This window comes from Cygnus olor, chromosome 1, assembly GCF_009769625.2.
Source record: "Cygnus olor isolate bCygOlo1 chromosome 1, bCygOlo1.pri.v2, whole genome shotgun sequence".
Classification (NCBI taxonomy): domain Eukaryota; kingdom Metazoa; phylum Chordata; class Aves; order Anseriformes; family Anatidae; genus Cygnus; species Cygnus olor.
This window is the reverse complement of record NC_049169.1, coordinates 111,847,978-111,866,770: the sequence shown is the minus strand read 5'-3', so window position 1 is coordinate 111,866,770 and position 18,793 is coordinate 111,847,978. Positions and strand designations below refer to the sequence as shown.

General features: G+C 43.3%; 1 protein-coding gene and 1 long non-coding RNA gene across 2 annotated transcripts; one reads left to right on the top strand and one right to left on the bottom strand.

Moving 5' to 3' along the window:
* Positions 1 to 3,212: 3,212 nt before the first annotated feature.
* LOC121064118 lies at positions 3,213 to 15,288 on the bottom strand. The gene is made up of 5 exons (XR_005816344.1): positions 14,721 to 15,288; positions 13,518 to 13,613; positions 12,431 to 12,534; positions 7,575 to 8,005; positions 3,213 to 3,296 (listed from the first exon to the last, which is right to left on the bottom strand). It is a non-coding gene; the product is annotated as an uncharacterized LOC121064118 (long non-coding RNA).
* Positions 15,289 to 15,372: 84 nt separating this feature from the next.
* ATP5PO (ATP synthase peripheral stalk subunit OSCP) lies at positions 15,373 to 18,587 on the top strand. Its single transcript, XM_040545358.1, has 7 exons — positions 15,373 to 15,514; positions 15,630 to 15,680; positions 15,766 to 15,876; positions 16,151 to 16,280; positions 16,400 to 16,512; positions 18,020 to 18,106; positions 18,408 to 18,587. The coding sequence occupies exons 1-7, from the start codon at positions 15,479 to 15,481 to the stop codon at positions 18,519 to 18,521; spliced, it is 642 nt and encodes a 213-aa protein (XP_040401292.1). The 5' UTR covers positions 15,373 to 15,478; the 3' UTR covers positions 18,522 to 18,587.
* The last annotated feature ends 206 nt before the right edge of the window (positions 18,588 to 18,793 follow it).

Below are 18,793 nucleotides of genomic sequence, written 5' to 3'. Positions count from 1 at the left end.
TTTGATAGGTCCCAAAAAAAAAAAAAAAAAAAAAAAAAAAACATGGTATAAGGAGAACTGTCTCAAACAAGGAGTAATCTGAATAATTTAAATTACTTTCTCTTACAGTCATAGCTGCTTTCAGAGAGAACAAGAACCAGATACGCTTGAGTCAGCTGTGATTTGCTGACCTCGGAGGAGGAACTAAAAGCAATGATCCTGTTTCTCTTTGCATTTATGAAAGACATGATATCATATAAAACAAGGGGGAGGGAACGAAAGAAAGCACAGCACTCATGCCATGATTAAAGGCTGACTAGGCTAAAATTGGATAGAAGATTTCAGTGTGATTCAAAGTGGCTCATCCGTTTTGAAGAACTAAAGGTCTGTTGCCTCTTCTTCCAGGAAACAAGTGAGCAGTTGAGGTGCAAGGCATTTGCTGGAATTAGTGACCATCTGGGAGGAGCTGGTGAACTGAGAAATTGTGGAAGCTCATTAACTCTCATTAGCCATTATTTAGATGAAATTCCCTACATAAAGGCTGCTATTATAGTCTGAAAGTGAGGAGAAAAGAAAGGAAAAAAGTAAATACAAAAGACTTGTGTGTTTTTCTTTCACAGGTGATGCCACTTCAGTCAGTGTTTACTGAACCATCTCCTGACAAGCACTGCCCTGCAGCCATTTGAGTCCCTTGAACCATTTCTTATTGTTCTCTCCATGTTTCATACAAAGCATATATGAGCAGGCAAGTAAAAAAGGTACAGTTTGAGGTACGTGTATGCATGTTTATGTATGTGTGCACATACATACCTCAAAGTATATGTTACGTAGGTTTTTTTAAGTATAAATGGTATATGTACATATGTATATACGTAACTATTTATATATGCATACATATTTACTTAATACGTATACATATTTACATATGTGTATATGTAACTATATAAACAGAAAACTACATCAAACAACATCAAATTCTGCCAAAACCCAAATTCTACAAGCAGGCACAGGAAGGTCTGCCACACTGGTTCACCCCAGCATTTTACACTTAAACCTAACCCATATTTTCAAGGTGTTCCAGTTTTCACCCCTAAAATACTGCCAGTGGAGCTGCAGATCCCTCTATAGTGATTTGATCCCCACGCCGGGGGGACTCACTTTCTTCCAACTCCTTTCAATGACTGCACAGGAACAGTCACAGACCAACAAGAAGCTCATGACCTGCAAGTTGACAGTTGTTGTGCAAATATACAGAGACAAATACTCGGTGGTGACTTTTTCACCCATCTGTTGTTCAGGCTTGTGAGAAGACCCATACAGGGTTTTTTTTTCTTACTTGCCCATCCACCTCAGGCTCCCATTTTTCCATCTGGGAAATCTCAACAAAATGAGTTCATGCAGTGCTGGAACAGCTTGGGACTTGATTTGGGCACACAGATCAATCCTGCAGCCAAAGAGCAGGATGCTTAGCACATCCCAGACACATTGGACTCATTGCACATCCTTTGCACAGTTATTCAACGCAGGCACCATGGCCATTTCGACGGGACTTGGGACATCTGCATGACAGCTGGGAGTTCAGAGTGGATGCTTACCTTCTTCTTTTTCTGACAGCACAACATTTCTGGGTGGAAAAAGGTATATCGTGTAAAAAAGGTATAACGTGTAAAAGTCATGATTTTGGATTGGATATTGCACACACAGAAACAATGGCAGATTTTAACCGTTATGTTTCTGATGAAAATAAACAGATTCTTTTTAACATTTAATAAACATTCTTCTCTTGAAGTCTTGAAAAATCTGACCTGTATTTCCTTGTGTGACCATGCTAACAGCCGTTGTTTAGTGCTTTTTCTCTAAATCATTTTACATCTAACACTTGAGACATTCCAGTTGTTAACCACCATCACTGTTTCAATACTACCTACAATTCGGCAGCTTTAGGATTTGTCCATACAAAGTCTTTGAAGAGAGAAGGAAACTCACAGAGCATTTTCTCCCTCCTAATAGTTAATTTATCACATCTGAAATTTGCAAGCTTTCTTCCACCCAGTCTATCAAACACCAGCACCGCAAAATATTTAACAAGATTTGGATCCTGAAAAGATTTATTTCTAGACTTAACTTTAAGCAAAAAAATTACTTGCGCTCTTACATCCAGGGATAGTTTTGTGTGGAAAGAGGTGTCAGAATGCCAATACATATGGCCAGGGACATTTTAGCTGATTGAGAAACACATGCTTTTTTTTTTTTTTTTCCTGGAAACAGATATGCCCATTCTAGAACTTTCTGTTCCCAAATTAACCCCGTTTAAATTTAAGTACTGGAAAAATTTCTCCCAGAAACGGGGTCTCTATCTTCCTTCTTTGCATCAGAAGTTATTCCAGACCTCTGGCCAGCAATTTTAAGTGTTCTGTATTGATTTTCCTTTGCTGGCACCATCCAACAAGGCAGCAAAGCCCAGAGAAGGCGAGCTGAGCTCAAGGGTATTCACAGCATTTATTGCAATAGACAGCCCCCTCAACGGGAACCCACATGGGAATGTTTAATCTGGCCAGCCGGAACAGGCCAGTTAACCATCATCAGATGGAAAAAGCACTTGACAATATCCTGTAGAGAAGTATCTAAACACTGACAGGGGCTGATGAGCAAACAGATTTTCCCAGCCCTGGTTCTTGTGACTTGCTCTTCAGAGCTGTTTGTGGATTACAGCATATAACTCACAAATATTAATTTTTACTTTTTTTGGTTATTATTATTTAGACCATCTCAGCAGTTTGAAAGACACTTTAAATACAAATTGAATGAAATTCCCCTGAAGAGGTCACTGCTCATCAAATACAAGCTGAAGCTTAAGGGAGAAGGTGAAAACACCTGAAAGGAAGGAAAGAATGACTATGTGATAATCAGGTGCCATGGACAGCTTCTGAAATCTGAAGATGAAAAAATCCTCTCCAACCTGAATGTAGAATTTAGCATATGTTTTAGCAGACTGTGAAGGCTGGAAAGACAACCACAAAGTTCATCGAGGGCAGATTTAGAGAGGAGGAGTCAGTGGGAGAAGAGTCAGCACCAAATTATGGGCTATGTGACAGGGAGCCCGGGCAAGGAGTTGGAAACTTCTGTCCTCCTGTCTGTCCTCCTCACACCAACAAAGAGAATGGACTTGCAGGATCATCACTGCTGTGTAAATTAAAGCACAGGTCAATCCTTCAAGCTCTTCATTAATTTTTGGGCACTGCAGCTCCATTGGTTGTAACTAAATTATCTGTGATTTTCATGGGGGTGAGATCAGAATCAGACTCTCTTTTTTTGATCTAAAAAGAAAAAAAAAGAAAAAAAGAAGTGTTGCCTACATAAGATATATTACATGGGTGTACAACTATCTGGAATAAGACACACAATAACATGCTGACTAAAGCACAGGATGGCATCACTTTCATTGCCACGCTATCAGCACCGGGTTCACGTTACACCTGAGCACAAATGTTACTATGCTGCACAACAGAATAATATCAAAAGCTAGATCACATTACTCATCCAGGCTGAAACAACAGATTAATTGACACACAGTAAGCTGGCTACGGTCGTGTTGCTATTACCCCGAATCCGTACAGCTACATTCATGAATCAGAAAGATTTCTGAGACTGTTTTTCAATAATTGAGCGTTCCAGTGAATTCTTAGTTAGCAACAGCATGGTGTGTTACTGCGAGATGGCAGCAACATTAACACGATTTTAAGGAACAAACAAAATGGCCCCAGCATCTATGAACTGGCAATCAGCAGCCTCCCATGTATTGGAAAAATATTCAAGAGGGTGTTACTGTCACTTATCCAGGACCAGTGCAAAAAAAATGCATGCTTAGATATTTCTGTAATGAATGTTCATCTTCCAAACCAGATTTTAAGACTCTGGTATTAAAAATGACTGACTAGAGGAAGGAGTTATACTATTTTTATTTCAATTTTCCCCTCACTCAAAAAAGGAAAAACCTCTTAAAATGCCTACATCCACAAAAATCCTCAGCGTCTATTTTCTTGTCTGCTTAGGAAGGTTATTTCTTCAAACAAATAAACAAACAAACAAAACACAAGTTTTCCTTCATTTTTCAATTCACTGCAACTTGAAATATAAACATAAATATTTAATATAAAATATGGATAAATAAAAGTAGACATACATAAAAAATAAACAAAATGTGAGACTTCTTCAGCAATATTTAAAATACAACTTTGCAAACAAAGCCTTTGTGCATATCACTGTCAGCAAACAGGGGCAGGGGGGGCTACTCTGTAACACTAAATCAACAGTGCAAGGCAAAATGCAAGTACCATTTAAAACAAACAACAAATGAAAACCATCTCAGCAGTCACTTGTAGCTCAAGCAGTAGTTAGAGGGTGGAGGTAGAAATTGCAGACTAAGGACCGATGGCGTGAATTTTGCAGGAAATCTGATGAAGTGATCATGATGGTTCAAATAGGTTTAACTATTTTGACTAGCCCTTTAGTGCATTCATATTATCACACCCTTTTATTTCAAGATCAGATTGTCTTTCAGCTAAGAACACCATTGTTATTTTTGTTGTTGTTGTTGTTGTTGAAAAACACTGGTGTTTTTCACTTTTTCTCCCAATTATATTCATTGCAAGAGTTCTTCCAGGCAAAGTAGGTGACATGTAACCTCTCTGACATATCACATTTTCATCCACATCTTTATGTGAATGAAACTCCTCCACTTCTGAATATAACTGTATGTTGTCTCTTTTATATATACACATGCAAGTAAAGATAGATGTAAAGGAAAGGAAAATATGCAAACAGTTTTTGGAAGAGACCTGCACTGGGTTTAGTTCTTGCGGGTTTATCTGCAAAAAGTTTGTTTTGTTAGAGTTGTTTTTACAGGTTACATTGACCCTGAGTCATTTGGAGAGAAAGAAGATTGTGATATTTCTTGTGGCATGAAACAAACCAACCAACTCTATTTCTATTTCTTGCAAATCAATTGGAGAGATGAAAAAAAAAAACAACAAAAAAAAAACTGTGATGATTAATTTAAGGAAGTAGAAGTGTTGCTTTTTTAACAAAATAAATGTAGTTTCACAGTAACTATAGCAGAGTTTGTAGCAGCCTCCTCCCTTACTTTATCTCAGCAGATGCCTACAAAACCCAATTACTGGATGATCTTCTCTTCAAGCCAGGTGGTAATGAAATGATGATACAATATTTCCAGCTGTTAGCACAACCTCTAACTTGTAAAACGCAGAGACATGCCCAGAAAACACAGGCAAAAGTAGGTAGGGCTGCTGCTAATAGTAATCATAACAATAAGATGTTAACGATACCGAAATACCGAGTGGTATTTACCATGAAACGCACAGATAGAAAAAGTCCTTCAGCTATTTTCTTTTCCAATGCCATTAGAGATTAGCTTGCTTCTTTTTTCACCCCTGCCCAGCATAACACTCTTCTGCTTTCTGCACAGACTTAGATACTTGCATGTGTTGTACTTGGCACTGTTTCCTGGTAAGATGTAATTTATCTTTTAACTTTTGCTGTGATAACTCTCAGCCCTCAGGAAGGACTGAGACAGATTGTCAAATTTGAATTAAGACTCTGCAGAGGTCTTGCAGCAGGCGTAAATGACATTAAAGCTCCCAGCAAAGTACCTTCCTGCTGCTGAAGTTGTGGCTTTGGCAGGAACCAGGCATGGCACGCTCGCTGTCCTAGACCTGTGCTGGGTCTGGCGTTCCTCTGCCAGTCACTGGCATCTGTCTGAACAATTCACATTTGTGCTTGAATAACAAGGGGAAGCCTTGGGCTGTTCACTTCCTTGAGGCATCAGTGAATGCACACAGTTATGGGCCTTGTAGTTTTTCACTTGGTCCTCATTCCCCAAAATACAATAGCTCCATCAGTTGTCAAGTGCTCAAGCTGAGAAGCCTTGTGTAGTGACAGAAAGATTTGCAAACGGAGGGTGAAATTCTGCAGATTTTTCGTACACCTTAAATTTTACAGTGGCTGCTGTCAATATTTGTCAAAGCATTTTATGGAAGAAATGTCTTGCAAATAAATAAATAAATAAAACTGGGCAATCGTTCCAATTAAAGTCCTTCAAGTTAGAAAAGGACAGATGATAAAAATTCCTTTTTCTCATATCATGAGCAAAAATGGCTGCAAAACCAGGACAGGCTTGTAGATGTGCCTGAAGCATGGGTATGTGAGGAATGGTATTTTACTTTGGATATTTTACTCGTCTGTAGTAGCAGTTATCACTTCAAAGTGCTACGTTCAGATACTACTCTCATTGCAAATTCTGAGCATCTTCTCCTGGGATTAAATTGGCCTTGTGTACAGACAAAGACCAAGGAGTCTGAGCCTTGGACACCAAATTCACTTCAGTCTGCCGTGATTTCGTGAAAAACATGAAATGGAAGTTCTGCTGCTTTCTTTGTTCTGTTGATAGACAAATGTCGCTGAACACTGCGAGAATGCTTTCTGTATCGAACTGCAGTCGCTGTACCCCTCTGAAGTTTGTAGTGCGAAGACATACCGCTCTGTTGTAGGGAAGTCTGATCTCTCTGGTTCCACCATATACCCCAAAATACAGTAAGATATGCCTGCAGCAGAATGGGTTAAGCTAAAACTAAATTTCGGCTCCCTTAAATATGAATTGTAGGACAAAACACAGTTTTGCTGACTCCGTCAGTGCTACCATAACTGCAAGCGTAGATGAGGGGCGATGCAGCTGTTCATCTCGCAAACCGTTGTGTATTTTGACAGTGTGGTTTTCCCCTCTTGCTTCCCTCTTTGCTTTGGCTTAAACAATGAGTATCTCCACTGACATGCAGAAGAAAAACACAGCGTTCAGACGCCAGAAACGATCTGCTGCCTTTTACCAGCTCTTTTGCGTCCCTCCCTTCTTGCCACCTGGTAACACTGTGAGTAACAATATGTCCAAAAAATGAACGTTTTAGATCCAGAGATTTATTGAAACCCTGTCCTGGGCAGACCCTTTGCAAGAGGCTCCTTTTGCCCTCGAACAAGGCAGCTCCTATTCTGGGTCTGCACACCTGAAATGAGCTGCAGATACCGTCTTCTCTGCAGCTCTGGGGATCAGGCTCTCTGTTGTTTACCTGCTGTAATAACTGCTCCACTTCTTATAGAATAGGACTGTTTTTTTCTCTCCCTCTCTCATTTTTTTTTTTTTTTTTTTTGCGCATGCAACAGCTGGGTTATGCAATCATTTCGGGGAGGGGGCTTGGCAGGCAGTCTCTGCTGAAATCACACCCATCAATCTAGAAAATCGTCACTGGTGTTTGTGATATGGGCTCTCATCCACGGTGCCCTGGTGTGGAGGAGACTCAAAAAAAAATCTCCCAATGTCGGTGAAATTTCCCTCTCTTTGTGTACACAAACATGTGGTCCTCGCATCAGGATCTGCTTATATGAGTCAAAGAAGGAAAGAGGGGAGGGGGGAGATAATCTTCACTGCCTGGTTATTTATGTATTTATTCATGCCAAAGCCAACCTGTACCCCACCTCAGGCACGGAAAGTGTTTATATCTCAGGAATCACACCCACATTTTACATACCAGGAGCTCAGCCCAGCCTGGGGCTGCTCGTGATTCCCGTGACAGCCAACGGAGCTGCACGCGTCCACCCGGGAGGGAACACCTCTCGACCCACAGGTGCCGCCTCCCCTTTGCGAGCAGAAAATTAATATTTTATAGCCGAGAAAAAGAGCTGGGAACGGCCCCGCTATACTGTAGTAGCCGGCGCCGCGCGTGATGTATAGCGTGCTGCCTAGCAATGTTGCTAGGAGACATGGCACCAGACACGAAAATCCTGCATTCGCTCGTGGTGGCTGGCGGGGTGGGCTCGACGTGACGCTTTGCACACCCCGAGCGGTGCGGGAAGAGGTGCCTGCTTCGCTCAGGATCCGTCTGCTGAGACGTCTCCTCCGCCGCGCTCACCGCGCTGATGAGCTGCATCACGATGCGCCGCGTGCTGCAATAATATTCCACTGGAAAAAATAAATATATATATATATATATACACATGCACCCCTCCCCTCCCTGCTTCCTGTTTCTTAATGCTCTTCGAACCTGATTTAGAGAGTAGTGGAATTTTACAGCTGCATCCCGTGATGCTCTCGCTCTCGCTCGCAATCCCATGGCCTGGCTCATACCTCAAACTAACCGTAAAGTCAGATCACAATGATGTGACTCACTATTATAACTAAAGATAGATCTTGTCAAAGCAGTCATGAGCCCTGGATGATAGATGTTTTGTTGTGATTTTTTTTTTTTCTTTTCCTTGCTGCTCCCCTCTCTCATGGCTCCATAATTTTTGACCTTTGGAGGTCTGTCCCACACGAAGGAGTGTTTGGGTGGTACGTACAGCAGGTATGGCAGGTGCTTTTGCCGGCCTGAAGAAAGCCATGCATGGCTGCACAGAAGCAGCACACAGAGAGGTGTGTGAGCTCACGTGGGTCGCAGGTTGGAGTTTCATAGCTGGGGGACTCCTAAACACCACATAGGCACAAAGCAGGATGGCCACAGAAAGGAAGGAGAAGCGTTTTTAAGAGGGTTTTCTTCTAAACCTAACGAACCCTTTTTTTTTTTTTTCACTCTTTTTGTTTTATTATTATTTTTGTGTTTCCATACCAGCTGATTTCAAGTGCGAGCATTCACCTGGAGTATTTAACACCCACAAAGAGCAAAGCAGCGCTGGTGCAGGAGGCCACAAAGTGGAACAACCAAGACACCAACCAAGAAAAGAGGGTATTTTGCCCCAAGACCAGCAGCTCCTGCTAAGGCCACAGAAGGGCTCAGCATCAGCCAGGAGCAGGCAAGTGGCAGGAGAGGCAAGACCTGCCCCATGGCAGTGGGGACGTGTGGATCGTCAGCTCTGGTGAAGCTCCACAGGCATATCTCTAATAGCTCTGCGGGGCAATCTCACCTGGCACCTCAGGAGATGTTGTGCTGAAGGAGAGCAGCTCCTGATGGTGCAAAGTGACCTGAAACCCCCCAGCCTCAGCTGCCCAAAGCTGGGGAATGGAGGATTGACTTTGATTATGCCATAAATACAGATAAAGAAACGGGCAGGTGAGGGAGCTGAAGGCAGTCCTCTGTTTGGACATATTGGACCCCTGTATAATTCCACTAGTGTCAAAGGCATTACACCAGGGATAAAACCAACCCATTATTTTCAACCTGGCCATTTCCTTTCATGCCCTTGATTCGGGAAATCCCTATGCAAGCTCATGGCTTTAGTCATGTGAATATTCTCACTGGAGGCAGTGTGACTGCTCACGTACTTAAACACATGCATATATACATGCAGGATTGGGGCCTGAAACAGCACTGGAAGGAAAGGAGAAACAAAAGTAGTATGGGAAGGACAATGTACTCTAAGGGTCTGTGAAAGGTGTCTGTCCACCTGGGGGATTACAATATTTCCAGCTAGGTTTCCCCTTTTAAGCTTAACAATTTCTATGAGACCAGCAGTACCTTTAAGAAAACATTGTAAGGTATGACTGCTCTAAAGGGGCGGGGGAGGAGAACAAAATATCCAATATATCATCAAATGTTCCTAAAATATTTTTTAAAAAAATCCTTTAACAAAGAAGCTAGTTATGCAAAGGTCCTTTGGGGACTGCAATCTATGTCTGTGACTTTCATAACCTTGCCCCGATTCCCTCTCCTGCACTTGCAGGGAACACCCTAGGGGGCTTCCTAGGAAGCCTCAACATACGTGCTTTTCTGCAGTGCTTCTGGCTTCGCAGTTCTGCTGTTCCTCAAAAAATACACAAGCCAAATCATGACTTCCAAATACCAAGAATTATGATCTTTAACCATTGTCATATGCCAGCAGTGCTGTACAGAAATCTTCTCTCGTGTGTTTCTACCTTGCAGCAATCTAGAAGACAGACCAGGAAAGCATCGACCAAAGAAATGTGATTGACGAATCCCTGTTATACCCAGACTATTTTTCAAATTCCCATACGCAAAAGCTCTGCTTTCACCACTTTCTGAAGACCTTTCTGACAAAGGCTGTGCACATACTACAGTGTCTGGCTGCGGAATGAAATGTAATAACAAATCTTGACCTATCAGATTTAAGCCGTAGACATGTGATCTAAACAAGGGTGACTTTCAGAGATAACATACCACAAGATAAGTGATTCAATGAAGTTCCTGAAACCAGCAGTTACTCCAGTTTGTAGCACAGTAAATGAGATCAGGCTCACCAGAATAAATGAATCTGTAAAGAAGGTGCTCACATACACTGCAGAACAGGCTAAAGAGAGTCAGCAGACTTGCTGAATTCAGTTATCATTACTACAGGGCGAGAGCTACTAGAAATAGTTATGTCTACAGCTCCTTGAATACTCTTTAATAAACTTTTCATATTCAGCCAAATGAGGGAAAACACCTTCTTTATTTTACCAACTGCCGTGCCCACCAAATTTCCCCTTTCTTGCATGTGGACTGTTCAGATTTGCTATGAAAAGAACCAGCTCAGTTTCATCCCTACTTTCTCTTTCAGGTTTATGTATGCACTGTTCAAACAACGCAGGCAAATCCATGAAATTCATTTCACAGGACATTGAGCAAATGGAATGTGGAATAATGTTCCTCAGTTGCTGACATATGATCAAATGCAAGTTTGCTACAAGGAAAGAGGAGACATGCAACAGCCTTGAAATGGATAAAAATCTTGCCACAATAACCATAGTTACTACATGAACGCAGTTATATTATTAGTATTGGCTTCCCTCTTGTGGCAACGAGCAAGCTGTAGCTCTAATATGTAACCAGAATCTGCTGAGGCATCTGTCTGATACAGAATGCTGCAATATGTTTGTTCGGCAAGATCCTTGCATCCACACACAGGACAGCTGATTTCAGCTCAGGGCAAATACAAAGACCTACACACGACAAGTGGATGGCAGCCTGGGGTCTCAGCTCTGCAGAAAAACCACTGACGTGAACATTTCAGAGACTCACCCTGGTACGACTCAAGCCAGTATCTGGAACAAGTTTAAACTGAAGGAAGAGATGTTTTCCACTTACAGGTGCACTTTTAATCCTGTTAAAGAGGTACCTAGACTGCCAGCTATCTCTGGTGAAATGGTGGTTCATGTTCTAGGCCTGCTCAGTTAAGGATCTCTGCTGAGCCTGCCAGTTCAGTGGTTGTTCCTGTGACAGACCTCCAGTACATGGACCAAAACCTCAAATTCCCTGCACTTGTTGCCTTTCTGACTCCAGAGGTAGGACAACGATTAACATCCCACTTTCCACAGCGGTAATGGAGCAGGCATGAAGGTCCTCCTCTACTTTATTTTCTCCATAGCCACTTGCACATTACCATAATTTGGCTGACAGTTGTGAATTTACAGGTTTTTTTAATGGCAGCGTGTGTGAGAAGGTATCACTGCTATTAATAAAGAGTGTTTCATTGACCGAATTTGAAGCTGTTTGTAAAGGATGCTGGTCTCATTCTTGCTTTTTTACAGATGGGGGAACTGAGGTGCAGAATAATTAGAAGCCAATCAGTAGGCCCAAAGCAGAGCTCAAAATAGATCCCAACTCTCCTGAGTCCCAGCGCAATGTTCTAGCTGCTACTCTGCCAATCTGTGAGATGGCAAAGCTCAACTGTTAGCACTTACCTACACCAGAACATGCCAATTATTTGTATATTTTCCAGAAACAGTTATTTTTACAACTAATATTTTGTGGACATCTTCTAAAATGGTCAAATGTCCATGTGAGCCCTCATCACCTTCTCTAGTATAAGGCCTTGTTGATTAGTGCCTATTTTGCTGATCTATTAAAATCATGTCATAGCTCAACCTCAATTTTTCAGGCTTATTAGATTATCCTAAGAGAGACTCAGAGCAGACATTTTGCCAATGAAGCTACAAGTACTTAATTGTGGTTTTCTTTCCCTTTTACAACAGATTACTATGGCAGCACAGAAAATAAACTATTATACATGTGATACTTCTAGGGTGCTTGTGGCACATTAACATCATAATGACTTATCATTTTATCATATAGCAGTGCTAGATGGAAATCCTCTTTGGCGGGCAGGAAAATATAGGCACAGGTGCTTGGTTTTGCAAACATCCCTACAAATAATTTTCAGTAGAGTGCTCTGATGCTGAGGTCGGTGAGTTCAGCATCCTAACTCAATTAATAGGGCTGCTGCTCCTATTCTGAATTCCCCTAACAATCTATGTGGTTTTACAATCGTTCTCGCCAGTTTGGAAGGAAAAAAAGAAGAAAATGTTTTCTGCCTGCTGTTACTGAGTGAAAAACCCTTTTGTTAATGGCAAAATGAGTCAGGTCTTACCTAGGCAGCTAGGTTTTAGCGTGCAGGTCACTCCACCTGCAATGGCTTAGTCCCCAGGGAGCCCGTGTGACAGAGCACTTGCACTTACCTGCCCATGCAGAACAGCTTGCAGGGCAAAGGTACGAAAAACAACCAAGTGAATTAGATTCAGCAGGAGCACTCAACTGCTTCTGGGGAAGAAAAGGGCAGCCCCTGAAAGGAGGGAAAAAAAAAAAAAAAGGCTTCCTTCAGCCTTCAGCAGCCACAGGAGCAAAACCACAGTAGCAACAGAGAGGTGAGGTAGGTCATAGATTTCTGTGCCACGTTCCCTGAACCTAACTTGAGCACTGTGAGTGGAAGTCTCCTCTGTTTCTTGTAAATAATGAACTTTTTGCAGAGGTCAGGAACTTGTTTGCAGCTACACCCCGGCTGCTCTGGGACCCTCCCATGCTGAGTATGGGAATACCAGGCTCAGCCAAAGGGAAACAGCTGGCTGCAATTACTGGCTAGCAGGTGCAGAGGAGCACTCCAGACAGGGTGAAAGCTAAAGTTTCAGGTGATTTTCAAGGTGAGGGTCTAAAGCACTTAGTGTTTTTAACCTCCTTAAAGATTTTGAGTCATTAGTTTAATTACTGGAGGGGTTTTTGGTATTTCATGTGTTTTTTGAAGGAGTTGGCCATAGTTTGGTGGAGGCTAAGTTTGGCATATTTTGTGGAAATAAACAGATATGCTCTCATGATCGTGAGGACACCAGATGTGTTGTTACAAGCTTCATCTCATTTTACTTCTACATGCTGCAAGCTCTCTGTGGAATGGTCTGTCTTACTACGAGTTTTATGATGGCTCATGCAGCTGGGCTCTGCTTGAAACACATCCCCACTGCTAGAATAATGAATTATCACATTCTTTCTAGAGACTTAAAAGTGCTGATTACAGTGAGCTCTGTGGCTGCTAGGCATGTGTGAAGTCCATGTCTTCAATAAGCACAAGAGTGTGTTTAAATTAATCTAAACTCAAATTATTTTGAAGATTTCTCAAATAGAAGTAGAGAGGATATATTTAGTAGGATTTCAGATCTAGTCTGTCTCAACAGGAGAATGCTTGTTATGATGCTTATAATATCACTATATTTCCTAAGAATGAGTGCTCTGAGGTTACAATGCCACAAGCACTGACCTCCACATAAACCAACAGACCTGCAAGTGGATGTTCTTCCAGGTGTTTCTCATGGAAGAGCTTGTAATCAGAGTATGTGCTTGAGTACTCAGTGGTATTGGACCTACATGAACACACTGAAACAAGGGACAGAGGTAAATGTCAAATAATGAGAGGCACTACAGGGAGTTCAAATGCTTTGTAGGAGGAAAAAAAAAATGAGGCTGTCAACAATCAACTTCTTATTTTCCATGTGCCTTAGCATAGGATCCAGGAGGATCTGCTCCATGATCTTGCCGGGCACACAGTTGAGATTAACTGACCTGTAGTTCACCAGGTCTTCCTTTTTTCCCTTTTAAAAAATGGGCATTATGTTTCCTCTTTTCCAGTCAGTGGGAACTTCACTGGACTGTCACAACTGCTCAAATATGATGGATAGTGGCTAAAAGATCATGGAGTGCTAAAAGATCATAGAGTGTTTCAGAGTTACTCTAATGAAATTTTGGATACAGGACCCCATTTCAAACAAATGCATTCTCTGTAATTTTCCCAAGTTTCAGTGCATGCACATTACCACAAAAAATAAATAATGTATGTTTTTCCTTAAAGAAAAACAAAGCATTTTCTTCATTTTAGATGTGTTTTTCTTAGTACTGTAGTTATTAAAAATATCAAGAAGAATGGTGTTAGAATGGTAAAAGCTATCATGAACTATATTTGTGGCTTTGAATGTCCCCAGAGCAAATACAACTGGCGATTGCAGGAGCTAAATTCCAGCATCCAGAATAACACACACTGGTTATAGCATCTTATTTCTGATGGGATGCTATACCAGCTTTCTTATTCAGACTCTATTTCCTAAAGAGCGCTAGTCTAATTCTCTGTTTTTGATGTAGCTTTAGCGAGCACTAATTTTTCAATTTGTAGCAACAGCAACATCTAGTGTTCCCAGTCTGCCCTGCATACTTACGTAGCATGCTTGCCATTAATGCAATGCTTCGTATTTCAATACCACCTCCACCTGACCTACTCACACCACAGAAAATAATTACTCAAACTTTGAAACAGCCCTGTGAGCAGATGATCCTTTTAGTTTACGGAGAAGACGGAATAATCAGGGAGAGAAGGTGTTTAATTGTTGAAGACAGTTCAGCAGGAGCTGAGCGAGCTGCTCAAGGTCGCACTGGGAGACTCCGGCAAAGTCAGAGCCGAAATGCAGCCTGCCTACCTACACTGTGCTTTACCTGGAAGATCGTCTCTTTGTCCCAGAAGATATATGGACCTAATTTATCTGAGGGGAGGAAACAGCTCGTTATATTTCAGAGGCAGTTTCATCAAGTTAGAGGACAGCAGAAACATCTGCGGGGAACGTGACATTTTCTCCATTGCAGAGTTTGCGAGAGGCTTGCTCTCTACAGCCAAACAGAGGGATGCGGGGTTGTGTAACTACAGGACCCTTGTGGGAAGCGAGGAAGGGGTCGGGGTGGCAGGGGGGACGTGGGGTGACCCCGACAGAGGGGCTGCAGCCCCCCAGGCCTCCCCTCCACCAACACAGCCCCCAAGCAACCCAAGGGCTGCGGGCAGCTTGTCACTGGACCTATGAAGGGCAAAGCAGGCAGGTGCTGGGTCGAGACCCCCCCCACAGAGCCCTGCCCGCGGGTTTTTCTGAGGAAAGCCACTTCGTTTGCCCTTGAGCCGGGCACAACCGCCTCCTCCACCGAGCAGCACAGCCACCAAAGCCTGGCCTCACCCCGCGGGCTTGCGGGGCGCCGAAGCCCTCGGCTATTTCTCCCCGCCGGACCTGCCGAGGCTGCTCGGAGGGCGCTGTACCGAGGGACACCCACAGCACTGAGGTAGGACAGCGATGGCGCACAACTACAAAACTACATCCCCCAGCGGGCCGCGCAGCAGCAGAGGGGGCGGTGCAGCCGCCGTGCCTGCGCGCTGCCTCCCCACGGGGCCGGGCGGTGCCGTGACCTCGAGCGGCGGGCGGGCGGACAAAATGGCGGCGGCGGCGGCGGCGGGGCTGGCCCTGAAGGTGATGGCGGGGGGCGGCGGGGGGCTTGTGGGGGCTCTCGCCGGGCTCTTCCCTCGCCGTGCGGGGCGAGGGGAGGCGGCGAGGGGGTGCGAGGCCACCGCTGTGCGTCCCGCAGGTGCGGCAGCTGAGCACGTCGGCGGCGAGGCCGGTGTCCAGGCTGGTCAAGGTGAGCGGGGAGCGGGTGCGGGGAGCGGGTCGGAGCCGCCGCGTCCCCGTCCCGGGGCTCCCCTGAGCCGCGCTGTCGCCCGCAGCCCCCCGTGCAGGTGTACGGGCTGGAGGGCCGCTACGCCACGGCGCTGTACTCGGCCGCCACCAAGCAGAAGAAGCTGGAGCAGGTGGAGAAGGAGCTGCTCCGCGTGTGGGTAAGGAGCCCGGCACCCCGCGTCTCCCCGGGCGTCGGGGTGCCCCTGCCTGGTGGGAGGGAGGTGGGTCTGTGGGTCCAAGCAGTGAAGGAGGAGCATCGCCCCTAAAAGAAACCTCCTGTAAATGAGCTACACCTGGGGCTGTCGTCGTCCCACCTGCATGCTTCTCATCTCTTAGGGCTTGCTCAAGGAGTGACCTTGTTGCCCACTTGGACGGTTTGTTTAGGCTTGGAGAACTTGTGTTTTTTATAATGTTGCGTGTGTGTTCTCTTAGACTCTTTTGAAGGACCCCAAACTGTCCAGTGTTGTTATGAACCCTCATACCAAGAGCGCAGTTAAACAAAAAGCTGTAAATGATGCTTTAGCAAAAGAGAAGATGTCCCCTATTACTGTCAACCTGATGAGTGAGTAATCATTTGAATTTTGAAAAACATCCAAGGCTACCAGTTGTTATTACTGGTAGCTAACCAGATCTGCTTCTAGTGGTTGCTTTAAACCCTTTCAATACATCTACCTTTTCCAGACTTGCTTGCTGAAAACGGTCGCTTGCGCTACACTCCAGGCATTGTTTCTGCCTTTGGGAAGATCATGAGCGCGTACCGAGGAGAGGTGCTGTGCACGGTCACCACTGCACAGGTAGGTCAGGAATCTCTAGGTTGACCCTAACAGATAGTGACGTAAAAGGCAGATCTCTTTAGTTTTATTTCGCTTTCTGTAATATAAGCGTCTTGCTGTGTGAGTAGTGAGGAAAAATCTCACCTCTCCTAGGATGAAAGTCTCTCCGCAAGTAGCGTTTTGATATCCAAAAGTTGTTGGTCAGCAATTAAATATGTTCCTCTTGTATCAGCTTAACAGGTAACATCTTTCCTGTGTGTGAACCCAGTGGCTGATAGAAGTCAGCCTTGTCTGCCTCTGCTCTTATTTCTGTTACCAAGATGGTACTGATCAGGTCAGAGCTAACAGATCAGCTATTAGCTAGAGCAAGGCAGATAGCTGAGGACTAAAAATGCCTGTGGTGTTTGGTACTGTGCTTCACAAGAAGCAGCTACTTAATTCGCTGCATGCAGTTATTGGGCAAGTAGCTAATTCTGGAGCTGTAGGAGGATTTTTTCAAAGGCAGACACTTTTTGCTGATGCTTATAAAGGTGAGAGTGAAGATGATGTCTCTGTAAGCTGTAAAGTTAAGGCTGGAGATGTGGGGATTCTGGCACTTCAGTAATTTCTTTGGTGATGGATCCATGCCCAGGTCTGTTACAGCAGGAAGCTTGCCTGCTGTGTATGTAAAGTAACGCTTTTGCCCTTGAGTGGGGCTAAAATGAACTGCCTAGTGGACTAAGTAAAAAGACTCACCTATCTCAGGGTGACTGGCTCTCTGTAGGCCACAAGCACAGACTGCTAATCTAGTTGATAGCCTTCAGGGATGTGTAAACTCAAAAGCCTTTGTAAACCTTTTCATGAATTTTCCCAAATAATTCATAAGTAAAGTTACTCTCCTGCTGCCTGTTTTGGTGGTGGTGGTGATGGTTTCTTTTGCCTCTCAACTGTTAGCTATTAAATAGAAATTATTTAAATTTCAGCTAATGCAATACCACTGCTCTTCTGTGAGATATTTTCCATTTCTGTCACAGTGATATATGAGCAGCTCATTGGGAACGCAAGGGTGTTTTCACAGTGCCTCTCCCCCAGGAATGCAGAGTTCCTTCATGGTGATGGAGAGAGGTGTACTTAGCTGAGAGCAGCAGGGTTGGGTGCTCTCTGCCTGTGTCCTGAGTCGCTGTCCTGTGCTTTACATCAAACTTTTTTCTTAAGCAGATAATCTGAACTGTTAGAAACAGCAAAAATTATCTTTTCTTATATAGCCTAAATGATGCTGTGAAGGTCTTCTTTTGAGTGCTCAGTTTGGCAAGTAAATATGCTTGCTTTCTGAAGATGTTAACATTAAGCTGTTGCTAGAAATACGTATGCAGAGAACACAGTCTGTGCTGTCATGTGGTTATTGCTATCCAAGAAGGCTGCTTACTCTGCCTTCTTGGAAGTGCCTTTCATTATAAGAATCTGAAGAGAAAAATTAGCATTCTCATTATATCATTTGATTTTTTTTTTAAGTCCTTCATTTTCCTTGTCTTGTGTTCAAAACTTTCAGCCCTTGGATGATGCCAGTCTTACTGACCTGAAAAGTGCTCTGAATGGATTCTTGGCGAAGGGAGAGGTCTTGAAGCTGGAGACCAAGGTACGGATTTCTGATTTATACATATATTTAGTCAAGTTAATATTAAACTGGGCTTCTCTCTCTGTGATCTTTTTTCTTTAAAAAGGAACAAACAATAAAAATATGGCGTGTATTCATTTTATTTAATACAATTCTGTGCTTTCTTTTAGACCTGATGATGCTTTAATTACTAAAATCTTAACTTTGGAATGTAGTGTCTGCGAAATTATTGTAAATAAGGCTCTTTTTACAAATGTAAAAATTGTATACTAGGTCAGCAAATTTTTGCTAATGGAATTCCTGTTCAATATTTCTTCTTTAGACTGATCCTTCGGTCCTTGGTGGAATGATTGTCAATATTGGGGAGAAGTATGTGGATATGTCGACAAAGACAAAGATCCAGAAACTCACCAAAATCATGAGAGAGACTGTCTAGCAAGCTGTCCTGTCCATTCACAATGAAACTTATAAGGTGGAAACAATAAAATTATTTCTTCTCGAATAGATGGTTTCAAGTATTTTGATTCCAAAACACAGCAAGGGGAGAAAGATGATGAAACTGGTGAGTTTAACAGTCTTCACTGAATGTTTGGTGACACAGCTCACCTGTGACAGAGCTGAATGTTGCTCTGGAGGATACAGAGAGTAACTCTCTATGAGCTGATAAATGTGGTCACGGAGTTGCAGTCAGTCTCCAAGGAAAACTCC